At 46.8% G+C, this 21,100-nt stretch overlaps 1 protein-coding gene across 20 annotated transcripts in view; it reads left to right on the top strand.

The window, feature by feature from the left end:
• Sls (sallimus) overlaps window positions 1–21,100 on the top strand; it is a 197,246-nt gene that overhangs the window by 156,314 nt on the left and 19,832 nt on the right. For 6 of the 20 annotated variants that reach the window (XR_013082566.1, XM_076790970.1, XM_076790953.1 and 3 more), the window contains 2 exons: window positions 1,779–10,736; window positions 11,263–21,051. The exons of 1 other annotated variant lie outside the window; for it this stretch is intronic. Coding sequence is in view for 18 of the 19 variants with exons in the window: in XM_076790970.1 (XP_076647085.1) it covers window positions 1,779–10,736; window positions 11,263–21,051 (18,747 nt within the window). In the remaining variant the exon portion in view is untranslated. Of the gene's footprint in view, window positions 1–1,778; window positions 10,737–11,262; window positions 21,052–21,100 lie in introns of those variants that run through there. 13 more of the 20 variants (XM_076790961.1, XM_076790964.1, XM_076790962.1 and 10 more) reach the window with 13 other exon arrangements.

Raw genomic sequence — 21,100 nt, 5'->3', positions numbered from 1 at the left:
TATTTCATGGTTTCCAATATTTTCTGGTGATGCGTAGACAGCAACTATTTGACATTTTGTATTACTTGTTACTGTTACACATTCAAATTACACACTCACATGAATTTCTGCATAACAATGTTGTCCTACATACAAAACAATTGAATGAGAGATTGTTATGTTAGTTTTCTTTTTAATTTGTTTCTGTTCGTAGTTAGCACGATGTGTAACAGACAAGCATCTCTTATTTTTGTGTTCATGTTGGTTTGACTTCTGGCCGGCCTCTACTATTTTCTTTCTATTACCACACGAAACTCACACACGCACCACCTGTTAATAAACAAAACGAATGCCCTAGTGCTCTGCTACACTGCTACACTGCTACACTGCACACAATCTTATAACATTCCAGAGACATCGTAATTATACTATGTAAACACTGTTAGACTTTCTTTTACATTCCGAAACTCACAGGGACACTTTAAAACGAATTATTTACAATCGATATTGACCCAGCTCAGACATTTTATGAAAACATCATTCAAACACTATAAACTTACAGTATTTTCACCATTCATTAATCGAGAGTAAATTATCCATTGATAATTATACATTAATATAACCTAGGGAAATTTTTTTAGTAGACTCAGAACGCTTGTACAGGTTTATACATTTGCAGATTGATTACAGTCAACTTAAAACAATTAAATTACTCAGACAGTTTTATTGTAGTCAAATTACAAGTTATTCAACATTTTCGTTACGTTTTAGTTGTTCGTTGCGTCGACTATGTGAATTCATTAATGTCTGGACTGCTACATTCAATTGTTGAAAACAATGAAACAGTATTTGATCCACTAGTCTTTGTCATATATGCATAAAATCAGTCTAATCATTTACATATCATTAACCATTTACATTTACGAGACTTGTATAAAAATATAAAAACTCGAAAATGGAAATAGGTAATTTTTCCAAAAATTTAATTCCTCTAGCTGACGATTTTTAAGTGTCTTGAAGGGGTTAATATTTATTATTACCAACAATAAAAACTGATTGTTGAATAAGTTCCATGTAATATTTATTTAATTTCTTGCTCATTTAATATTTCAATATTGATAAACCTACTTAAATAATAATTTATACGATAGCAGTAAACTAAATATTTTGTATACCTTCATTGTACATACAGTGAATTCTCTTCATGGCTTCGTTGCCCCTAACGAGCTATACCCCGCGGTAGTGGGGACAATTCCGCGACGTTTATCATCCAGGCCTTTGCGACATATATAGAGAATCACTGTATTGTAAACAGCTAGCGGTTAAAACGACTGATTCAAGTGAAATTATCGCTTAATTATTTGTTACGAAAAGTAAAGCCGTTACTGGAACAGATTCAACAATGAAAACCATACGATACCTTTGGAAGTCGTGTAGAATAAAACTGGAAACACGCTGTTCGCACTCTGTCTGCTGTACATTTTCCCCACAACCTTTTTCTTTCTATTTTATTTTCCGTTTAATCTTCACACTGGCTCGTTCGGCGTGCACTGTCCGTAGGATTTTGGTTGACTCTTGTTTCGTTGAAAGCACGATTCTTGTCCTTAGCAAGCAGCATCCGCTCGAGAATGGTTCGTCGCATGGAGTCTTTTTCAAAACAGAGAATGGTTTTTTTTTCTTTTGTCAATCTTACGAGCGAAGTGCGAGCGAGAGAGCGATTGAGAGAGCAAAGAGAGAGAACAATGATTACCGTACACTCGCGATTGATTGACACGAAAATTCTCACATACTTTCCACAGAATACGAGGACACACGGCAGGCACACACAACACTGCGCAAACGCAAAGATACAATACCAACGGAACAGATCGAAGAGAGAAAGGAAGATAGGGAAGAGGGGGTTCAGATTGTAGAGATCGAGAAGATCGAGGAAACGGAACGGGAGAAGAGGAAGCGAAAGGACGTGGAGGAAGTCGAGGAAGAGATAGAAACTGTAATCGTAGAGACAGACACGAAGGGTAGACTGACTCAGAAAGAAAAGAAACTCGATGAGATAGAGAAAAAGATAGAGATAGAAGAAGAAAAAGAAGAAGAAGAAGAAGAAGAAGAAGAAGAGGTAATAGAGAAACGAAAGATACAATTGAAGCCGAAACGGTCACAGATCGGTCGAGATGAGGTCGAATTGGAGGAGATCGAAGAGTTCGAGGTGAAGGGAGACAAGGTGGTGTCCTCCATCATGTTGAACGTTCCTAGCCAACGTCATCAAGTGGTGCCCCTGGATCGAACGATCGATCAGGCACCTGGCAAACCAGAATTAGAGAAAGCAAAGCTAACGATGGACACCATCACACCCCTAACAGAGCAACTGGTCCCCGTTCAGGAGAAAGAGATCGATGACATCAGCCAGATCAAACCAATCGAACGCAAAGCATCCTTATCGATCTCACCGGTGGAACCCTACTCTACCACAGAGACTACCGTACAGGCATCCACCGGTGAGTTTTCGGACACTTTCAAACCAACATCCTACGAAGCTACGCCAGCGATAGTCCCGTCAGAGGGTCTAATCGTCAGCGAGACCCTGGCGAGCGATGCGGGTGTCTCGAGCCTAGCCATCGCCAAACAAGAGCTCACCAGAACAGCTGACGTCAGCGTGACTGTTCAAGAGGCTACCACCGTTTACGAGACAATGGTCAGTCAGCAAGAGGTGCCCACGGAGGATTTCGTGACACCGATGACTGCAGAGGCCGAGGACACTATCCTGTCGCAGATAGGACTGTCCGTGTACGAAATCCAAGAAGGTCTGGTCGAGGACAAGTTGGAACCATTGAAAACGGTACCCGCCAAGCCCAGAGTGAACGTTACCGCGGTCGAGCCGCTGATTGTCGAAGAGGTTCGTCCGGAGGACAAGCCAGGAAAGTACTATCCAGAGCTGATAGTCCCCACCGAGATTGCTACGCAGACCATCGTTTCCCAGCGACAGCGGGTCACCGAAGAGATGCATGCGCCCGAGAAAGAAGGTGAATACGTGCCTGGAAGACTGCCTCCCAGCCAAAAAGCTCAGGTCGGCATTTCCTACGGGAACGAGACAGCCATAATCGAACAGAACGTGATCCAAGAGAGCGAGGGAGTTTACGTGACAGAGAGAAAACTCGACACTTTCGAGGCTGTGCCCAATGTCACCCTGTTGGAAGGAGTCTCGGTGTCCACTGTAGAAACGCAAGACAAAGAGACCACTTTGACGATAGAAGAGACGAAGAGGGCCGAGGCTGATCTGAACGTGGTCGAGATACCATCAGCCGTGACACTGGAGACGGTGCCATCCGAGAAAGAGACGGACTATCAACCAGGTGACAAACCAGCTACCAAGACAGCCGAGACTTCTATATCCTCGTTGGAAATCGGCTCCATCTCGAGCACCCTTGTCCAGGAGTCCGAAGGAGTGTACCATCCGGAGCAGAAGCCCACTCAGGTGTTGGCTGAGACGTCGATCAGACCGGAAGAACACGTTACGATATCCGAGATCCAAACAGCGGATTATCCCTCGGACTTCAAGGACGAGCTGAAGTACGTACAAGAGAGCGGAACCGTCACGGTGGAGTTAACCGAGGCCAAGATGGTTCAGGAGACCCTGGCTCACGACAGGGAGTCCAAGATGGAGGAAATGGTGAAACCGGAGGAAAGGGTGGTGGAGACAAGCTACGACGCTGTCAGAGGCGTTGAAGTGTTCCAGACCACGTCGATCGAGAAGGAAGCTGACCTTAAGATCTTCGAGATGCCAGAGTCCCACCGTGGTAAAACGGTGCCGACGCATCCGGTCGTGTCGCTGGAGGTCGAGATGACTCAACCGGAGGACAATTTAGGCGAGATCTCGAAAGAGGCTCCGTCTTCTGGGGTAGCGAAGATAGTGCCCATCGGTTTGCAGGAGACCGTGGTAGACGAAACCGTAGTCGCCGAGGACCTGGCTTCGGTTCAGAGAGACAAGGTCCCAGACTCCAGGGTCGCGGAGGTGATGATGAACGAGATCGAGAGTCTGCACACGACTATGGTGATCGCCAGCGAGAAGGAGTCCGAGTACACAGAGATATCGGAGGTGAAAGGCGCTTACGCCAGCACAGAGTTCACCACCCAAGTAGCCCCGATGTTCGAAGAGGTGAGAACGCATTCGCCAACCGGGGAATACGTACCGGAAGAGAAGCCTGCTTCCGGTGTAGCTCAGCCATCTCACGTGCCTCTGGAAAGCGTCACTGTAGCGATGCAGGAGGTAGCCGAGAAAGAGGACCTGTACCGAACGGACGTCAAACCGGATGGAAAGACAGCAGTGGTGGAGCTGACGGAGCCTAGGCCAGGTGCCACGGTACTCGAAGTAATTCCACACGATCGAGAGAACGTGTACAGCCCGGACGCGAAGCCGCAGGACTACAAGGCTCAGCCGTTGATATCCGGCCACTCTGTGGCGTTGAAGTCGGAGACCTTGGTAGCACAAAGCACCACCGACATCACCACGGAACAACCGAAACCAGGAATGGCTACGCTCCAACGCGACACCATGGAGGAGCTGATCGTGACGGAGACCAACATCGCCGAGACGGAGAAGGTCAGAGAAGAAGACGTTCGCCCGGTGACGCAGAGCGCTGACGTGGAGATCTGCTCGAAGACGGAGAAGCTGACGGTGACGGAAGTGATGACGGTCCTCAGCGAGGAGAAACTGCAAGTCGAAGACCTGCCAAAGGAGAGGAGAGTGACAATGGGGATCACGAGCGGTCACGAAGTTGCCGAGATGCAGGAGACTGTGATCGCGAGCAACATCGATGTCCTGAAGGAGGAGAGAGCGAAGGAGGAGCACGCGAGTCAACAGCAGACCGGATTGGAGGTGGTCGAACAGATCGAAGTGTCCGTATCCGAGAAAGAATCTTCCCTGCAGGAGGATGTCAAGCCTGAGACGAAGAACGTGGAAGTAGTGTTCCAAGAAGGAGAGAGTATCGTCGTCGGAATGACCTACCCCGAAGATAAAGAGGGCATATTCACGGGACAAGAGAAGCCTAAAGGCGTGGAAGCGACTGTGGACATTGTGACTCAAGGAGTGGCGTCTACGTTCGAGGTGATGAGCGACACTGGCCTAACCGAACTTCCCAGTGAATCGATACTCGAGACGAAACCGAAGACTACGATACTGCCGATCGAGGCAGCGATCTCTGAAGAAGTTCAGACCAGAGAAACCGAGGCGCCGTTCACCGAGGTCAAACCATCCGACAGGACAGCGAATCTGGAGTTCGTCACCGGTGAGGGCTTGATCGTCTCCGCGGTGACAACCGAGGACAAAGAGAGCTCTCTGCCCGAAGCTGAGAAGCCCGAGACCAAGTCCGCCACGTTCGATATTCCGACTCACATCGTGGCTGAAGTCAGCGAGACGACTACCACCGACAACGTGGACGAGTTCAAGCGCCAGGAGACGACCACCGCGACAGCTACCACCGATCATGTCACCTTCCACGGTATGATCACGACGGAGACCGCCGCTGGTGATCTGGAGAAGCCGATGGAGGACTTTGTGCAGCCTGATCGGAAGGTCGTCGACGTGTCCTTCGAGGAGGGCATAGGAGTCACGGTGATCGAGACGATCGCGTCGGACAAGGAAAAGGAGTACTTCAAGAAGCTGGAGCTTCGAGGCGAGCAGGCTACTCCCACGTTTGACGCGCACAAAGTTGCCCAGTTGATGGAGATCACCCCAGCCGCGACATCCGGAGACCTAACAGTGCCAACGCCAGCCACGTTCGCTGCCACGGAAGAGAGGCTACCGTTCGAGAGTATCGTGCAAACCGAGACCATTGTATCCGAGACTGAGAAAGAGTTTACAGACAAAGCTGTGGTATCCGATAAGGCTGAAGTGTCGATCAACGAGATCATCAGCGCCACAACCACCACTGAAATCACAGCAGACAAGGAAGATGTCCTTCGTATTCCTGAGAAACCGTCGGAGAAGCAGGCCAGCGTTCAATTTGCTGGCCACGTGATCGCAGAGAAGACTGAGGTCACGGTCGACACTAGTGCTGGAAAGTTAGAAGATCTGAAGCCTGTCTCGGCCTCGGCTGTACCGTCGAACATCCCACTGGAAGCAGTGATCAGCTCGGAAACACAGCCCACGGAGGCAGAAGGTGTCCTAGACAAAGATAGAGCACCGACGCAGGCTCTGGCAGACCTGTCTGTGGTCGAAGATCAAGGAATACAGGTGTCTACGGTAGTGGTGGAGGACAAGGAAGAAGAATACAAGACGAAGGATCTGCCAGAGATGAAGACCGCTGATAAGAGCTTGGTCGGTGGACACGTGGTAGCGCAGACAACGATGCAAGTGGTCGACTTCAGCACTGGCGACTTCGTTCAGGACACACCGTCCGAAGCCACGGCTCTGCGGGAACACATTCCGTATAATCCGTTGATCGAGTCGCAACCAGACGTTCAGGAAAGCGAAGACAAATTCGTGCCAGGTTTGATGCCGGAGAACAAGAGAGCTGTGGTGGACCTTGAAGAGGGTAGGAGTATCGTGACGGTGTCCCAAGTGACGCCAGCCGACAAGGAATCTTTGTACGTTTCCGAAGAGGCACCATCGAAACACGCCGCAACAATTGGATTGGACACTACCCGTGCGATCGCTGAAACAACGGCGATCTCTGTTGAAGACTCCGTTGCGGAAGTCACCATGGAGAAACCGGATGCGAAGAAAGCACAGCTGTCGCAGGAAATGTACCAAAGCGTTCTGGTCACTCAGGACATCGTTCAAGACCAGGAGGATACTTTCGAAGGTAAATTCAAGCCAGCGGTACAAAAGGTGGAGATCTCTGTCGAGGAAGGTAAACGCGTGATCACGGTCACGGAGGTCAGCGCAGCTGATCGAGAAGAAGTCCTGAAGACCATCCAGGAGGAGAAGACGCGATCGGCTGTACCGGCCATCGTTTCAGGCCACGAGGTCGCCGAGAGCTCCGAGATCATTCCTCAGCAGAGCACGGGAGAGGTGGACATCGTGAAACCAACGACCGCGATGGCTCAGATAGGTCAGAAGCCTTTCGAAACGGTCGAGACGACGGAACAAGTGCTCGCTGAGAAGGAAGTGGACAAGATCGAGGAGTTCACGTTGCAGAAGACCAGTGCCAGGGTGACGGTTGACGAGAACCGGTTCATCGCCGTCACGGAAGCCACCACGACGCAGGACGTCGAGGCTGATCTGTCGGAGATGAAGAAACCTCGGGAGGAGGTAGCGAAACCAGCGATGGAGGGCAAAGAGGTGGCCGAGCAGATGGAGGTTAACCTTAGAGAGGGTCTGGGAGAAGTGCCTCAACTACCAAAACCAGCCTCCGCGGAAGCACATCCTACACAGACGACGTTGGAAAGCGTCGACATCAGCGAGACGGTTCCTCAGGAACACGGTACCATGTTCGTGGAGAAGATGAAGCTCGACGAGCGCAGCGCTACCGTTACTTTTGTCGAAGGCAAGAGTATCACGGTTGCTCATGTGATCACGCAGGATAAAGAGGACACCATGACGATCGCGAAGCACGAGGAGAACAAGGCGGAAGTGACGCTGACGAAGGTTGGCATGGACGTCGCTCAGAAGGCTCAGGTGTTCGTCGAACAGAGCACAGGCTCGGTTCAGCCGCTGGAGAAGCACGAGGTCAAGGCTCAGCCGACGCAGGACACTCTGCAACCGATCATCGTTGAAGAGACTCCTAGCGCGGAGAGCGAGGGAACGTTTGACAAGTATCCCAAGGCTGTTACATCCACCGCGGTGCCAACCTTCGAAGAAGGTCACGGGGTTTCTGTGACCGAGGTAACATCCGCCGAAATGGAGTCGGTGTTGAAGGAGAAGAAAATGGACGTTTCTCAGACAGCTACCAGTACGATCATCGCTGAACGTGGTATCATCGAGACAACCACGATTGAGTCTCAAGTGAATGTTCCCGATAAGGCCGAAGAACTGACTGTGACACCGCAAGTGGCTGTTCCAGGGCAGGACACCTTCGAGAGTATCATCATCGATGAAAATATCGTCGAGGAAAGCGAACAAACGTTCGAGGGCGTGTTCAAGCCCCAGACTCAGAAAGCGGACGTCGACATCGAGAAGGTGAAGTCTCTGCAAGTCTCCGAGACCATCACGGAAGACAAGGAGACCGTGTTCGACGTCGCTCCGAAACGCGAAGGTGTCAAGGCTACTCAGGACATCAGTCTACACGAGACGGTGGTAGGGTCGATGGTAGAGAGCGTTCAATCGATCCAAGAAATTCACGAAGAGAAACAGGCGTCCACTCAAGCGACCATGACTCAAACGGTGATCGAGACCGCGGTGAAGACTGAGACTACCGTTGGCGAACGGGAGGAGACCTTCGAAGGGAAGTTCAAGCCCGAAGAACAAAAAGGCAAGCCTCGGTTCGAGGGCCTAAGCACGGTTACCGTCACCGAGGTGGTCTCGAACGAGGTCGAAGACGTTCTACCAACGGACGTTGCTCCGAAAATGCGGCAAGCACAACCTAGCCTCACCGGAAGAGAGGCTCCCGAAGTGCTACAGGTGATTACTGCAGCTACGACCGAGACTCTGGAGAAGATGACACGACTGAAGGAGCAGCAAGGTACCGTGGAAGTGGAGGAATTGTCGTCCGTAGCGGTCAGCGAGGTGATCTCGAACGAGGCCGAAGATGTACTCACTCTGAAGGCCACGCCTAAAGATCAGAAAGCGGACTTCAACATACTCGGCAGAGAGGCTGCCGAGACTACTCAAATCACCGCTATGGCTGAAACGGAAGATCTCGCGCTGAAGAGGCCGGAAGAACAGAAAGGAAAGCCGAAGCTGGATGAACTGACACCGTTGACAGTGTCCCACGTTGTGTCTGGTGAACTGGAGGAAGCTATGCCAACTCCCGAGGTCCCCAAAGAGAAGACAGCACAGCCTAGTCTGCTTGGCAGAGACGTTGCCGAGACGATGCAGGTATTGACAGTGGCCAGCGCGGAAGAACTTGTGGCGGCACTAGCCCCGGAAGAACAGAAGGGCAAACCCCAAGTCGAAGAGTTGGCACCTTTGACCGTCTCGCAAGTAGTTTCTCAGGAAGCGGAAGACACTTTGGCTACTCCCGAGGTGCCCGTCGAAAGAGCAGCTCAACCGAATCTGATCGGCAGGGACGTGGCCCAGACAATGGAGGTGCTCACCATGAGTAATGTGGACATTTTGTCCGAGGCGAAGAAACCTGGAGAGCAAAGAGGTGTTCCTGGTTTGGAGGAGTACGTGCCTCTCTCAGTGTCGCAGACAGTGTCCACCGAAATGGAGGACGTGTTGCCAACTCCGGAAGTGCCTACAGAAAAAATGGCGCGACCTAGTCTGACTGGTCGTGACGTGGCAGAGACAATGCAAGTGTTGACCATGATCAGCGCGCAGGAGCTAACGACATCCAAAGCTCCTGAAGAACAGAAAGGAAAACCGAACGTCGAGGAACTAACGTCGCTAACGATCTCCCAGACAGTGTCTCATGAAACTGAAGAGGTACTAGAGAGCAAAGTGACACCGAGCACGGTGACAGCCAAATCAACGTTCACCGGCAGAGAAGTGGCAGAGACAAGCCAGGTGCTCACGGTAACGAACGTAGAAGAGCTGGAGAAACCTGTCCTACCTGAAGAACAGATAGGAAAACCAAGGTTGGACGAGCTAACGTCGCTCACAGTTTCGCAGGTTGTCTCCAGTGAGCTTGAAGAGACTTTACCGTCACCCGAGAAACCCAGCGAAAAGATCGCACAGCCTCAGATGACTGGCAGGGAGGTAGCCGAGAAGACTGAGGTCCTCACGGTGACGAATGTCGAGGAACTGGAAAAATTGGAGAAACCGGAGGGCCAGAAGGGCAAACCTGACGTAGAGGAGATGAGTTTTATCACCGTTTCCGAAGTGGTTTCCACAGAAAAGGAGAAAGAAATGCCGCAGCCAGAGGCTCCCAAGGAGCGCAAAGCTCTCACGAAATTGGACAGCATAGAGGTAGCAGAAACGTCAGAAGTTCTGACGATGGCTAGCGCCGAGGAACTTCCCAAGCCCAAAGCTCCCGAAGGGCAGAAGGGCAAACCGCAATTGGAAGAACTGCTCTCGCTTTCAGTCTCGGAAGTCTCCTTCGGCGAGGCAGAGACTGGCCTGCCAACTCCGGACGAGCCAACGGCTCAGACTGCCAAACCGAGTCTGCTGGGTATCCAGGTGGCGCAGAAGTCGCAGGTGATACCGTCATCAGCTACGGAAGAACTGGGCGAATCCGAGAAACCGGAAACTAGGAAAATAGTACCGGAACAGATTCCGTTCGAAAGCATTGAACAGACGCAGGCGATGACGCAGGAGAGTGAAGGGACGCTTGTCGTCGAGAAGACGACTAAGTCAGCGACAGCTGAAGTGTCGTTCCGCGTGTCCGAAAGCCTTGAGGTTACTCAAGTGACGGCGACGGAACAGGAAGCCAAAGAGGTAATCAAGGGCGTGGCGAAGGAGGCCTCTGCTCAGCCTGATGTCATCAGACGGGAGGTTGCTCTGAAAACTGAGGTTCAACCTGAGGACGCTGCGTCCGAGTTCGAAGTGACCAAGCCGGAAAGTAAGACGGCTAAGGGGGTGACAGACGTTCAGCAAGGTGTGATAGTCACCGAACACCTAACGACCGACGAGTTAGAGTCAGATCTACCCGAGTCTGTAATTCCTTTCGCGAAGTTAGTGAACGTTTCGATCGTAGCCGAGCATCTGGAAGAAGTTGTGGGTGAGTATTCTTGCTATCAAGGTATGCGATTACCGCGGACGAGACGGACGGTGACGGTAACGGTTAGGGGACAAGACCCGAGGACAAGGTGACGATAGTGATCGAGGTCGAAAGACCTGATGTGAGAGAGTCAAAATGATGTTCGCGCAGCAAGCATAGATTGTGATCCAGGGTCGCGTTGGATGTAGGATCGTGGAGTTGTAGGGTAGGTGTGAAGGTAAACGGTTGCGAAGGTAGGTATGTGAAACACAGGTGTCAAACACGATCGCAGAATATATATACATCACAGGATCATACACACAGGACACACCAACAGAACATACATTACAAACGATACCCAAAAACTGTACCTATTTGATGATTGATGAAAAGGAATTTTCTTAGAGAAAAGGTCCAAGGTTAAGATGATCAAGCGTGATCAGTCCCAGTTAAATCGAGAAGTCAAACCAAGTAAAACGAAAGCAACATACGGACATTACGCACAACACTTGTTAATAATGTCACACTTGTTCTGTATACATTTCAGAAACCACAGAAGTACCAGCGCAACAACATCACATCACAATCACACAACACACAACAAAACACGATACGCCACAGCAACAGACGATTGAATCTGATACAGAGGTGACCGAAGAGTACACGACTAAATTCAGGCGCGGGAGTAGGGACGATGAAACCGCGGCTATTAAGACAAAGAAAACGATCATCAGAAAGAAAAAGACGGGCAAACTGCCGGACGAAGACAATGTCGTCGTCATTGAAGAAGAATTGGAGGATGTCAAACCGCAATTACCAGAGATACCGAAGAAACAATTTATGCCGATAGAGGAAGTTACAACGTCTATAGACATTGAAGAGATTGTGCCTACAATTATCGAAGAGGTCGAAGAACTGACACCAAAGATACAGGAAGAAGAAGTTCAATTAAAAGAATTACGGGTCGAGGATGAAACCAAAAAAGTAACCAAGAAGAAGGTCATTCGAAAGCGGGGAAAAGCAGAAGTGACTGAAGAAACGACTGAGGAAGAGATGGAAGAAATTCCTAAAGTAGAACGAGGGGAGTATAAAGAAGAAGAAATTCCGGACGAATCCACTAAACCAATTGCACCAATTGAGCATGTTACGCCTACTGTGGAACAAGTAGAAGAACAAGTAACCGTTACTGAAGAAGTAACCAAAGAAGGAAAACCAAAGAAAGTTACGAAGAAGAGAGTAATCAAGCGTAAAGGAAACGAGCAACAAGTTACTGAGGAAGTTACGGTTGAGGAGCAAGGAAAAGCACCGGTAACGAGTGTCACCGAAGGACCAGTTGAAGAAGTAGTTGAGGAATTCATCAAACCATTGCCAAAACCAGAATATGCTAAACCATCTGAAGTTGAAGAAGTTCGTGAACAGGTAACTGTTACTGAAGAGGTGACGAGAGAAGGTAAGCCGAAGAAGATCACGAAGAAGAAGGTCATCAAACGCAGAGGTAAAGAGCAGCAGGTGACTGAAGTAGTAACAGTTGAAGAGAAAGGCAAAGCTCCGGTGACAACTGTCACCGAAGGACCAGTTGAAGAAGTGGTTGAGGAATTCATCAAACCATTGCCAAAACCAGAATATGCTAAACCATCTGAAGTCGAAGAAGTTCGTGAACAGGTAACTGTCACAGAAGAAGTGACTAGAGAAGGTAAGCCAAAGAAAGTGACGAAGAAGAAGATTATAAAACGCAAAGGAAAAGAACAGCAAGTAACTGAAGAAGTTACTGTTGAAGAAAAAGGCAAAGCTCCTGTGACAACTGTCACCGAAGGACCGGTTGAAGAAGTGGTTGAGGAATTCATCAAACCATTGCCTAAACCTGAATATGCTAAACCATCTGAAGTTGAAGAAATTCGTGAACAGGTAACTGTTACTGAAGAAGTGACAAGAGAAGGTAAGCCGAAGAAGATCACAAAGAAAAAGGTCATCAAACGCAGAGGTAAAGAGCAGCAGGTGACCGAAGTAGTAACTGTTGAAGAGAGAGGAAAAGCTCCTGTGACAACTGTCACCGAAGGACCAGTTGAAGAAGTAGTTGAGGAATTCATCAAACCATTGCCCAAACCAGAATATGTTAAACCATCTGAAGTCGAAGAAGTTCGTGAACAGGTAACGGTTACTGAAGAAGTGACAAGAGAAGGTAAGCCGAAAAAGATCACAAAGAAAAAGGTCATCAAACGCAGAGGTAAAGAGCAGCAGGTGACCGAAGTAGTAACTGTTGAAGAGAGAGGCAAAGCTCCGGTGACAACTGTCACCGAAGGACCAGTTGAAGAAGTGGTTGAGGAATTCATCAAACCATTGCCAAAACCAGAATATGCTAAACCATCTGAAGTCGAAGAAGTTCGTGAACAGGTAACTGTCACAGAAGAAGTGACTAGAGAAGGTAAGCCAAAGAAAGTGACGAAGAAGAAGATTATAAAACGCAAAGGAAAAGAACAGCAAGTAACTGAAGAAGTTACTGTTGAAGAAAAAGGCAAAGCTCCTGTGACAACTGTCACCGAAGGACCGGTTGAAGAAGTGGTTGAGGAATTCATCAAACCATTGCCCAAACCAGAATATGTTAAACCATCTGAAGTCGAAGAAGTTCGTGAACAGGTAACGGTTACTGAAGAAGTGACAAGAGAAGGTAAGCCGAAAAAGATCACAAAGAAAAAGGTCATCAAACGCAGAGGTAAAGAGCAGCAGGTGACCGAAGTAGTAACTGTTGAAGAGAGAGGCAAAGCTCCGGTGACAACTGTCACCGAAGGACCAGTTGAAGAAGTGGTTGAGGAATTCATCAAACCATTGCCAAAACCAGAATATGCTAAACCATCTGAAGTCGAAGAAGTTCGTGAACAGGTAACTGTCACAGAAGAAGTGACTAGAGAAGGTAAGCCAAAGAAAGTGACGAAGAAGAAGATTATAAAACGCAAAGGAAAAGAACAGCAAGTAACTGAAGAAGTTACTGTTGAAGAAAAAGGCAAAGCTCCTGTGACAACTGTCACCGAAGGACCGGTTGAAGAAGTGGTTGAGGAATTCATCAAACCATTGCCTAAACCTGAATATGCTAAACCATCTGAAGTTGAAGAAGTTCGTGAACAGGTAACTGTTACTGAAGAGGTGACGAGAGAAGGGAAGCCGAAGAAGATCACAAAGAAAAAGGTCATAAAACGCAGAGGTAAAGAGCAACAGGTGACCGAAGTAGTAACTGTTGAAGAGAAAGGAAAAGCTCCTGTGACAACGGTCACCGAAGGACCGGTTGAAGAAGTAGTTGAAGAATTCATCAAACCATTGCCTAAACCAGAATATGCTAAACCATCTGAAGTCGAAGAAGTTCGCGAACAGGTGACAATTACCGAAGAAATAACTAAGGAAGGCAAACCAAAGAAGGTAACGAAGAAGAAGATTATTAAACGGAAAGGAAAAGAACAGCAAGTAACTGAAGAAGTTACTGTTGAAGAAAAAGGCAAAGCTCCTGTAACAACGGTCACAGAAGGACCAGTTGAAGAAGTGGTTGAGGAATTTGTCAAACCACTGCCAAAACCAGAATATGCTAAACCATCTGAAGTGGAAGAAATTCGTGAACAGGTAACTGTTACTGAAGAAGTGACAAGAGAAGGTAAGCCGAAGAAGATCACGAAGAAGAAGGTCATCAAACGCAAAGGTAAAGAGCAGCAGGTGACCGAAGTAGTAACTGTTGAAGAGAGAGGAAAAGCTCCTGTGACAACTGTCACCGAAGGACCGGTTGAAGAAGTAGTTGAGGAATTCATCAAAACATTGCCCAAACCTGAATATGCTAAACCATCTGAAGTTGAAGAAGTTCGGGAGCAAGTAACTGTTACAGAAGAAGTGACTAGAGAAGGTAAGCCAAAGAAAGTGACGAAGAAGAAGATTATTAAACGCAAAGGAAAAGAACAGCAAATAACTGAAGAAGTTACTGTTGAAGAAAAAGGCAAAGCCCCTGTAACCACTGTTACAGAAGGTCCCGTTGAAGAAATAGTAGAAGAAATAATAACTCCATTAGCTGCACTTGAATTCGTTAAACCAACCGAAGTTGAAGAAGTTCGGGAGCAAGTAACTGTTACAGAAGAAGTGACTAAAGAAGGAAAACCAAAGAAAATCATAAGGAAGAAGGTTATTAAACGCAAGGGAAAAGAACAGCAAGTTACTGAAGAAGTCACAGTTGAAGAAAAGGGCAAGCGCCCAGTTACCACAGTTACCGAAGGACCAATTGAAGAAGTAGTTGAAGAGTTTATAAAACCACTACCAGCACCTGAATTTGTAACACCATCTGAAGTTGAAGAAGTACGACAGCAAGTAACTGTTACGGAAGAAGTGACTAAAGAGGGGAAACCAAAGAAGATCATAAGAAAGAAGGTTATAAAGCGCAAGGGAAAAGAACAGCAAGTTACTGAAGAAGTTACTGTTGAGGAGAAGGGCAAAGCTCCAGTTACCACAGTTACAGAAGGTCCCGTTGAAGAAGTAGTAGAAGAAATAATAACTCCATTAGCTGCACTTGAATTCGTTAAACCAACCGAAGTTGAAGAAGTTCGTGAGCAAGTAACTGTTACAGAAGAAGTGACTAAAGAAGGAAAACCAAAGAAAATCATAAGGAAGAAGGTTATTAAACGTAAGGGAAAAGAACAGCAAGTTACTGAAGAAGTCACAGTCGAGGAGAAGGGCAAACGTCCGGTTACCACAGTTACTGAAGGACCTGTGGAAGAGGTCGTGGAGGAAATAATTAGACCATTACCAGTTCCTGAATATGTGAAACCTACTGAAGTCGAAGAAGTGCGTGAACAAGTTACAGTTACCGAAGAAATAACTAAGGAAGGCAAGCCAAAGAAGGTGACAAAGAAAAAGATTATTAAACGCAAAGGTAAAGAACAACAAGTTACTGAAGAAGTCACAGTCGAAGAGAAAGGCAAACGTCCAGTTACCACAGTTACTGAGGGACCTGTGGAGGAGGTCGTAGAGGAGATAATTACACCATTACCAGTCTCTGAATATGTGAAACCATCTGAAGTGGAAGAAGTGCGTGAACAGGTGACAGTTACCGAGGAAATAACTAAGGAAGGCAAACCAAAGAAGGTAACAAAGAAGAAGATTATTAAACGCAAAGGTAAAGAACAACAAGTTACCGAAGAAGTCACAGTTGAAGAAAGCGGCAAACGTCCAGTTACCACAGTTACTGAGGGACCTATGGAAGAGGTCGTGGAGGAAATAATTAGACCATTACCAGTTTCTGAATATGTGAAACCTACTGAAGTCGAAGAAGTGCGTGAACAAGTTACAGTTACCGAAGAAATAACTAAGGAAGGCAAACCAAAGAAGGTGACAAAGAAGAAGATTATTAAACGCAAAGGTAAAGAACAACAAGTTACTGAAGAAGTCACAGTTGAAGAAAGCGGCAAACGTCCAGTTACCACAGTTACTGAGGGACCTATGGAAGAGGTAGTGGAGGAGATAATTAGACCACTACCAGTCAAAGAATTCGTAAAACCATCGGAAGTCGAAGAAGTGCGTGAACAAGTAACAGTTACTGAGGAAATAACTCAAGAAGGCAAGCCAAAGAAGGTGACGAAGAAAAAAATTATTAAACGCAAAGGTAAAGAACAACAAGTTACTGAAGAAGTCACAGTCGAAGAGACGGGCAAACGTCCAGTTACCACAATTACTGAGGGACCTGTGGAGGAGGTCGTAGAAGAGATAATTAGACCATTACCAGTCCCTGAATATGTGAAACCATCTGAAGTGGAAGAAGTGCGTGAACAAGTGACAGTTACGGAAGAAATAACTAAGGAAGGCAAACCAAAGAAGGTAACAAAGAAGAAGATTATTAAACGGAAAGGTAAAAAACAACAAGTTACTGAAGAAGTCACAGTTGAAGAAAGCGGCAAACGTCCAGTTACCACAGTTACTGAGGGACCTGTGGAGGAGGTCGTAGAGGAGATAATTACACCATTACCAGTCAAAGAATTCGTAAAACCATCGGAAGTCGAAGAAGTGCGTGAACAAGTAACAGTTACTGAGGAAATAACTCAAGAAGGCAAGCCAAAGAAGGTGACGAAGAAAAAAATTATTAAACGCAAAGGTAAAGAACAACAAGTTACTGAAGAAGTCACAGTCGAAGAGAAGGGCAAACGTCCAGTTACCACAGTTACTGAAGGACCTGTGGAGGAGGTCGTAGAAGAGATAATTAGACCATTACCAGTCCCTGAATATGTGAAACCATCTGAAGTGGAAGAAGTGCGTGAACAAGTGACAGTTACGGAAGAAATAACTAAGGAAGGCAAACCCAAGAAGGTGACAAAGAAGAAGATTATTAAACGCAAGGGAAAAGAACAGCAAGTGACTGAAGAAGTAACAGTTGAAGAAATGGGCAAACGTCCAGTTACCACTGTTACTGAGGGACCTGTGGAGGAGGTCGTAGAAGAGATAATTACACCATTACCAGTCTCTGAATATGTGACACCATATGAAGTGGAAGAAGTGCGGGAACAAGTTACAGTTACCGAAGAAATAACTAAGGAAGGCAAGCCAAAGAAGGTGACGAAGAAAAAGATCATTAAACGCAAAGGTAAAGAACAACGGGTTACTGAAGAAGTCACAGTTGAAGAAAAGGGCAAACGTCCAGTTACCACAGTCACTGAAGGACCAGTGGAAGAGGTAGTGGAGGAGATAATTAGACCACTACCAGTCAAAGAATTCGTAAAACCATCCGAAGTCGAAGAAGTGCGTGAACAAGTGACAGTTACGGAAGAAATAACTAAGGAAGGCAAGCCCAGGAAGGTGACAAAGAAGAAGGTTATTAAACGCAAAGGAAAAGAACAGCAAGTTACTGAAGAAGTCACAGTCGAGGAGAAGGGCAAACGTCCAGTTACGACAGTTACTGAGGGACCTGTGGAAGAGGTCGTAGAGGAGATAATTACACCATTACCAGTTTCTGAATTTGTGAAACCTTCTGAAGTCGAAGAAGTGCGTGAACAGGTGACAGTTACCGAGGAAATAACTAAGGAAGGCAAGCCCAGGAAGGTGACAAAGAAGAAGGTTATTAAACGCAAAGGAAAAGAACAGCAAGTTACTGAAGAAGTCACAGTCGAGGAGAAGGGCAAACGTTCAGTTACGACAGTTACTGAGGGACCTGTGGAAGAGGTCGTAGAGGAGATAATTACACCATTACCAGTCTCTGAATTTGTGAAGCCATCTGAAGTTGAAGAGGTGCGGGAACAAGTTACAGTTACCGAAGAAATAACTAAGGAAGGCAAACCAAAGAAGGTAACAAAGAAGAAGATTATTAAACGGAAGGGAAAAGAACAGCAAGTTACTGAAGAAGTCACAGTCGAGGAGAAGGGCAAACGTCCAGTTACCACAGTCACTGAAGGACCAGTGGAAGAGGTCGTAGAGGAGATAATTACACCATTACCAGTTTCTGAATTTGTGAAACCTTCTGAAGTCGAAGAAGTGCGTGAACAGGTGACAGTTACTGAGGAAATAACTAAGGAAGGCAAACCAAAGAAGGTAACAAAGAAGAAGATTATTAAACGGAAAGGTAAAGAACAGCAAGTTACTGAAGAAGTCACAGTCGAAGAGAAGGGCAAACGTCCAGTTACCACAGTTACTGAGGGACCTGTGGAGGAGGTCGTAGAAGAGATAATTAGACCATTACCAGTGCCTGAATATGTGAAACCATCTGAAGTGGAAGAAGTGCGTGAACAGGTGACAGTTACCGAAGAAATAACTAAAGAAGGCAAACCAAAGAAGGTGACGAAGAAGAAGGTTATTAAACGCAAAGGAAAAGAACAACAAGTTACTGAAGAAGTCACAGTCGAAGAGAAGGGCAAAGCTCCTGTGACTACTGTAACAGAAGGCCCAATTGAAGAAGTTGTAGAAGAATTAATCAAGCAGTTGCCTGCTCCTGAACACGTTAAACCATCAGAGGTTGAAGAAGTGCGCGAGCAAGTAACTGTGACCGAGGAGGTAACCAAAGAAGGTAAGCCGAAGAGAATCACGAAGAAGAAAGTTATCAAACGCAAAGGAAAAGTGCAACAAGTTACTGAAGTTGTCACTGTCGAAGAACAAGGTAAGGCTCCGGAAACTACTGTAACTGAGGGTCCTGTTGAAGAAGTGATTGAAGATGTCGTGAAACCTCTCGAGGCACCTGAACAGGTTGAATCAGTTGAAGTGGAAGAGATACCCGAAGAAGCAGTTGTGCCCGAAGAAATTACAAAGAAGGATAGACCCAAGAAAGTTGTCAAGAAGAAGGTAATTAAGGGTGTTCAAGAGGTCGTGTCTGATGTTGTCACAGTAACTGAAGAAACTCCCGAAGCTCCTGTCGGCGATGCTAAGAAACCTTTGAGACTTCAACGTCTGAAAGTAACTACAGTAGAAACCACGAAACTCGAAGCACAGGAGGTATCTTTGAATAAGCCTCAATTCGCGCAAATTACATTACGCAAGACTCCGAAACCTAAGAAACCGGAAGCAAAGAAAGAAAAGCTCCCCCGCATTTTGCTTCGAAGTCGAATCGTCGCCATTGAATTTCCTCCCAAACCACGCCACTTGAGGGTCACTGAACTCGAACCAAACGAAGTTCAAAATGGTATCTTGTCTCGCAACGTCGAAGAAGCAGAGACCTTGCCAAAGCCGAAGAAGAAGAAGGTAAAACAATTGAAGAAGGAAATCGCTAAATTAGAACAACTAGACAAGGAGTTTGAAGAGCTGAAGAAGGAGTTACCCTTGGAGAAACTCGAAGAACCTCTCCCGGTAGAAAAACCAGAGAAAAAGGTGAAAAAGAAGAAGAAGAAGCCTGATGAGGAAGTGAAGGAGGAGTTGAGACCTCAATTGAGGAGGCTCAGCATCAGAGAACAGAAGCCAATCAAACCCAAAATCGACGAACCGGCAACTCCTTTGTTTGCTCAAATTAAATTGAAGAAACCCAGGGTAACACCTAAGAAGATCGACAAGGGCGAAGGTAAATTCCCAAAGATACTCTTACGCAGTCGAATAACCCCACAAGAATGGCCGCCGTCTATCCAATATCCAACCATAACCGAATTAGAACCTATCTACGTACAAAGTGGAATACTATCTCGTACAATGGAAGAGGCGTTGAAGATCAAGAAGATAAAGCAGAAGAAAGTGAAGCTCCCTAAAAAGGAGATAACAGAATTAGAGAAACTAGACCAAGAGTTCGAAGAGTTGAAGAAAGTTCCCCTAGAGAAAGCTGAAGAACTAGCTCCGTATGAACGCAAACCGAAACCGAAAGAAGTCGAAGTAGAAAAACCGAAGAAGTTAGTAATCGGCAAAGGAAAGCCTCGACCCGAAGAAGCAGAAGAACAAGAAACCGTAAAACTGAAGAAAATACCAGAAAAGAAACCGGAAGTTCTAGAAGAGCTGGCTCCTGTTCCAAAGAAGAAGGATGAAGTAGATAAACCCGAGAAGAAGAAAGAAGAAGGCGAATACCCAGAGTTGAAGCCATTCGAACCTTACGATATCGACAGGAGCGAAGTCGACCTTGAAGAAAGGGAAGAGCCAGAGTATCCTGAACCAGAGAAACCGAAGGCTAAGAAAACTCCGACGAAAAAGCCAAAGAAAGAACGCAAGGTGCCGGAACAGGAAACCGAAGCTGTTCCTATAGTGCCTGGTGTTCCGAAACCTAAAGAGCCTGAAGAAGAAGAAGAAATTAAACGCAGAATCCCTGAACGACCAGCTCCAGCAGAGGAACCTGAAGAAATCAAACTGAAACCATGGAAGAAACCGGACGAACCGAAAGAAGAAGAAAAGAAGCCGGAAGATTACATAAAGTTCGTTCCCAAGGACGACGACATTGTCGAGACTGTTGAAGTGGTCACAACGGTGGAGGTCGAAGAGACCCCTGAGAAAAAGAAAAGGCAAATTAAAAAGAAAAAGACCACTACGAAACGTGGAGATGAGAAACCGAAGGTCGTCGAAGAGACGACGATAGAAGAAGAAGATGTTGAACCTATCGTTACCGTCAGAGAATTCGAGGTAGAGAAACTCGAAGAGAAACCCGTCGAGATGATCGAAAAGCCCGCGCCTGTTGAAGAGATCAAAGAAGAAATCGTGACGAGCGAGATCGTCGAAGAAGGAATAAAGAAAACGGTCCGCAAAAAGCGCGTAACGAAGAAACACGAAGGTAAAGAGAAGGTCACCGAAGAGGTGATCGTCGAAGAGGAAGGTAAAGCACCATTAACAGCAACAATAGAACTCCCCGAAGACACTACACCAGAAATACACGAAAAACCCAAACACAAAAGACCGATTAAACCAAAAGCCGATGAGAAAGTGCCCGAAGGTAAGCGCATTTCTTACGTATTACTATCACCATTACGTACAATTAGACG

The sequence above is a fragment of the Halictus rubicundus genome, chromosome 7, assembly GCF_050948215.1.
Source record: "Halictus rubicundus isolate RS-2024b chromosome 7, iyHalRubi1_principal, whole genome shotgun sequence".
Classification (NCBI taxonomy): Eukaryota; Metazoa; Arthropoda; class Insecta; order Hymenoptera; family Halictidae; genus Halictus; species Halictus rubicundus.
Note: the sequence above shows the minus strand (reverse complement) of the source record. Positions and strands in the feature narration are given on the sequence as shown.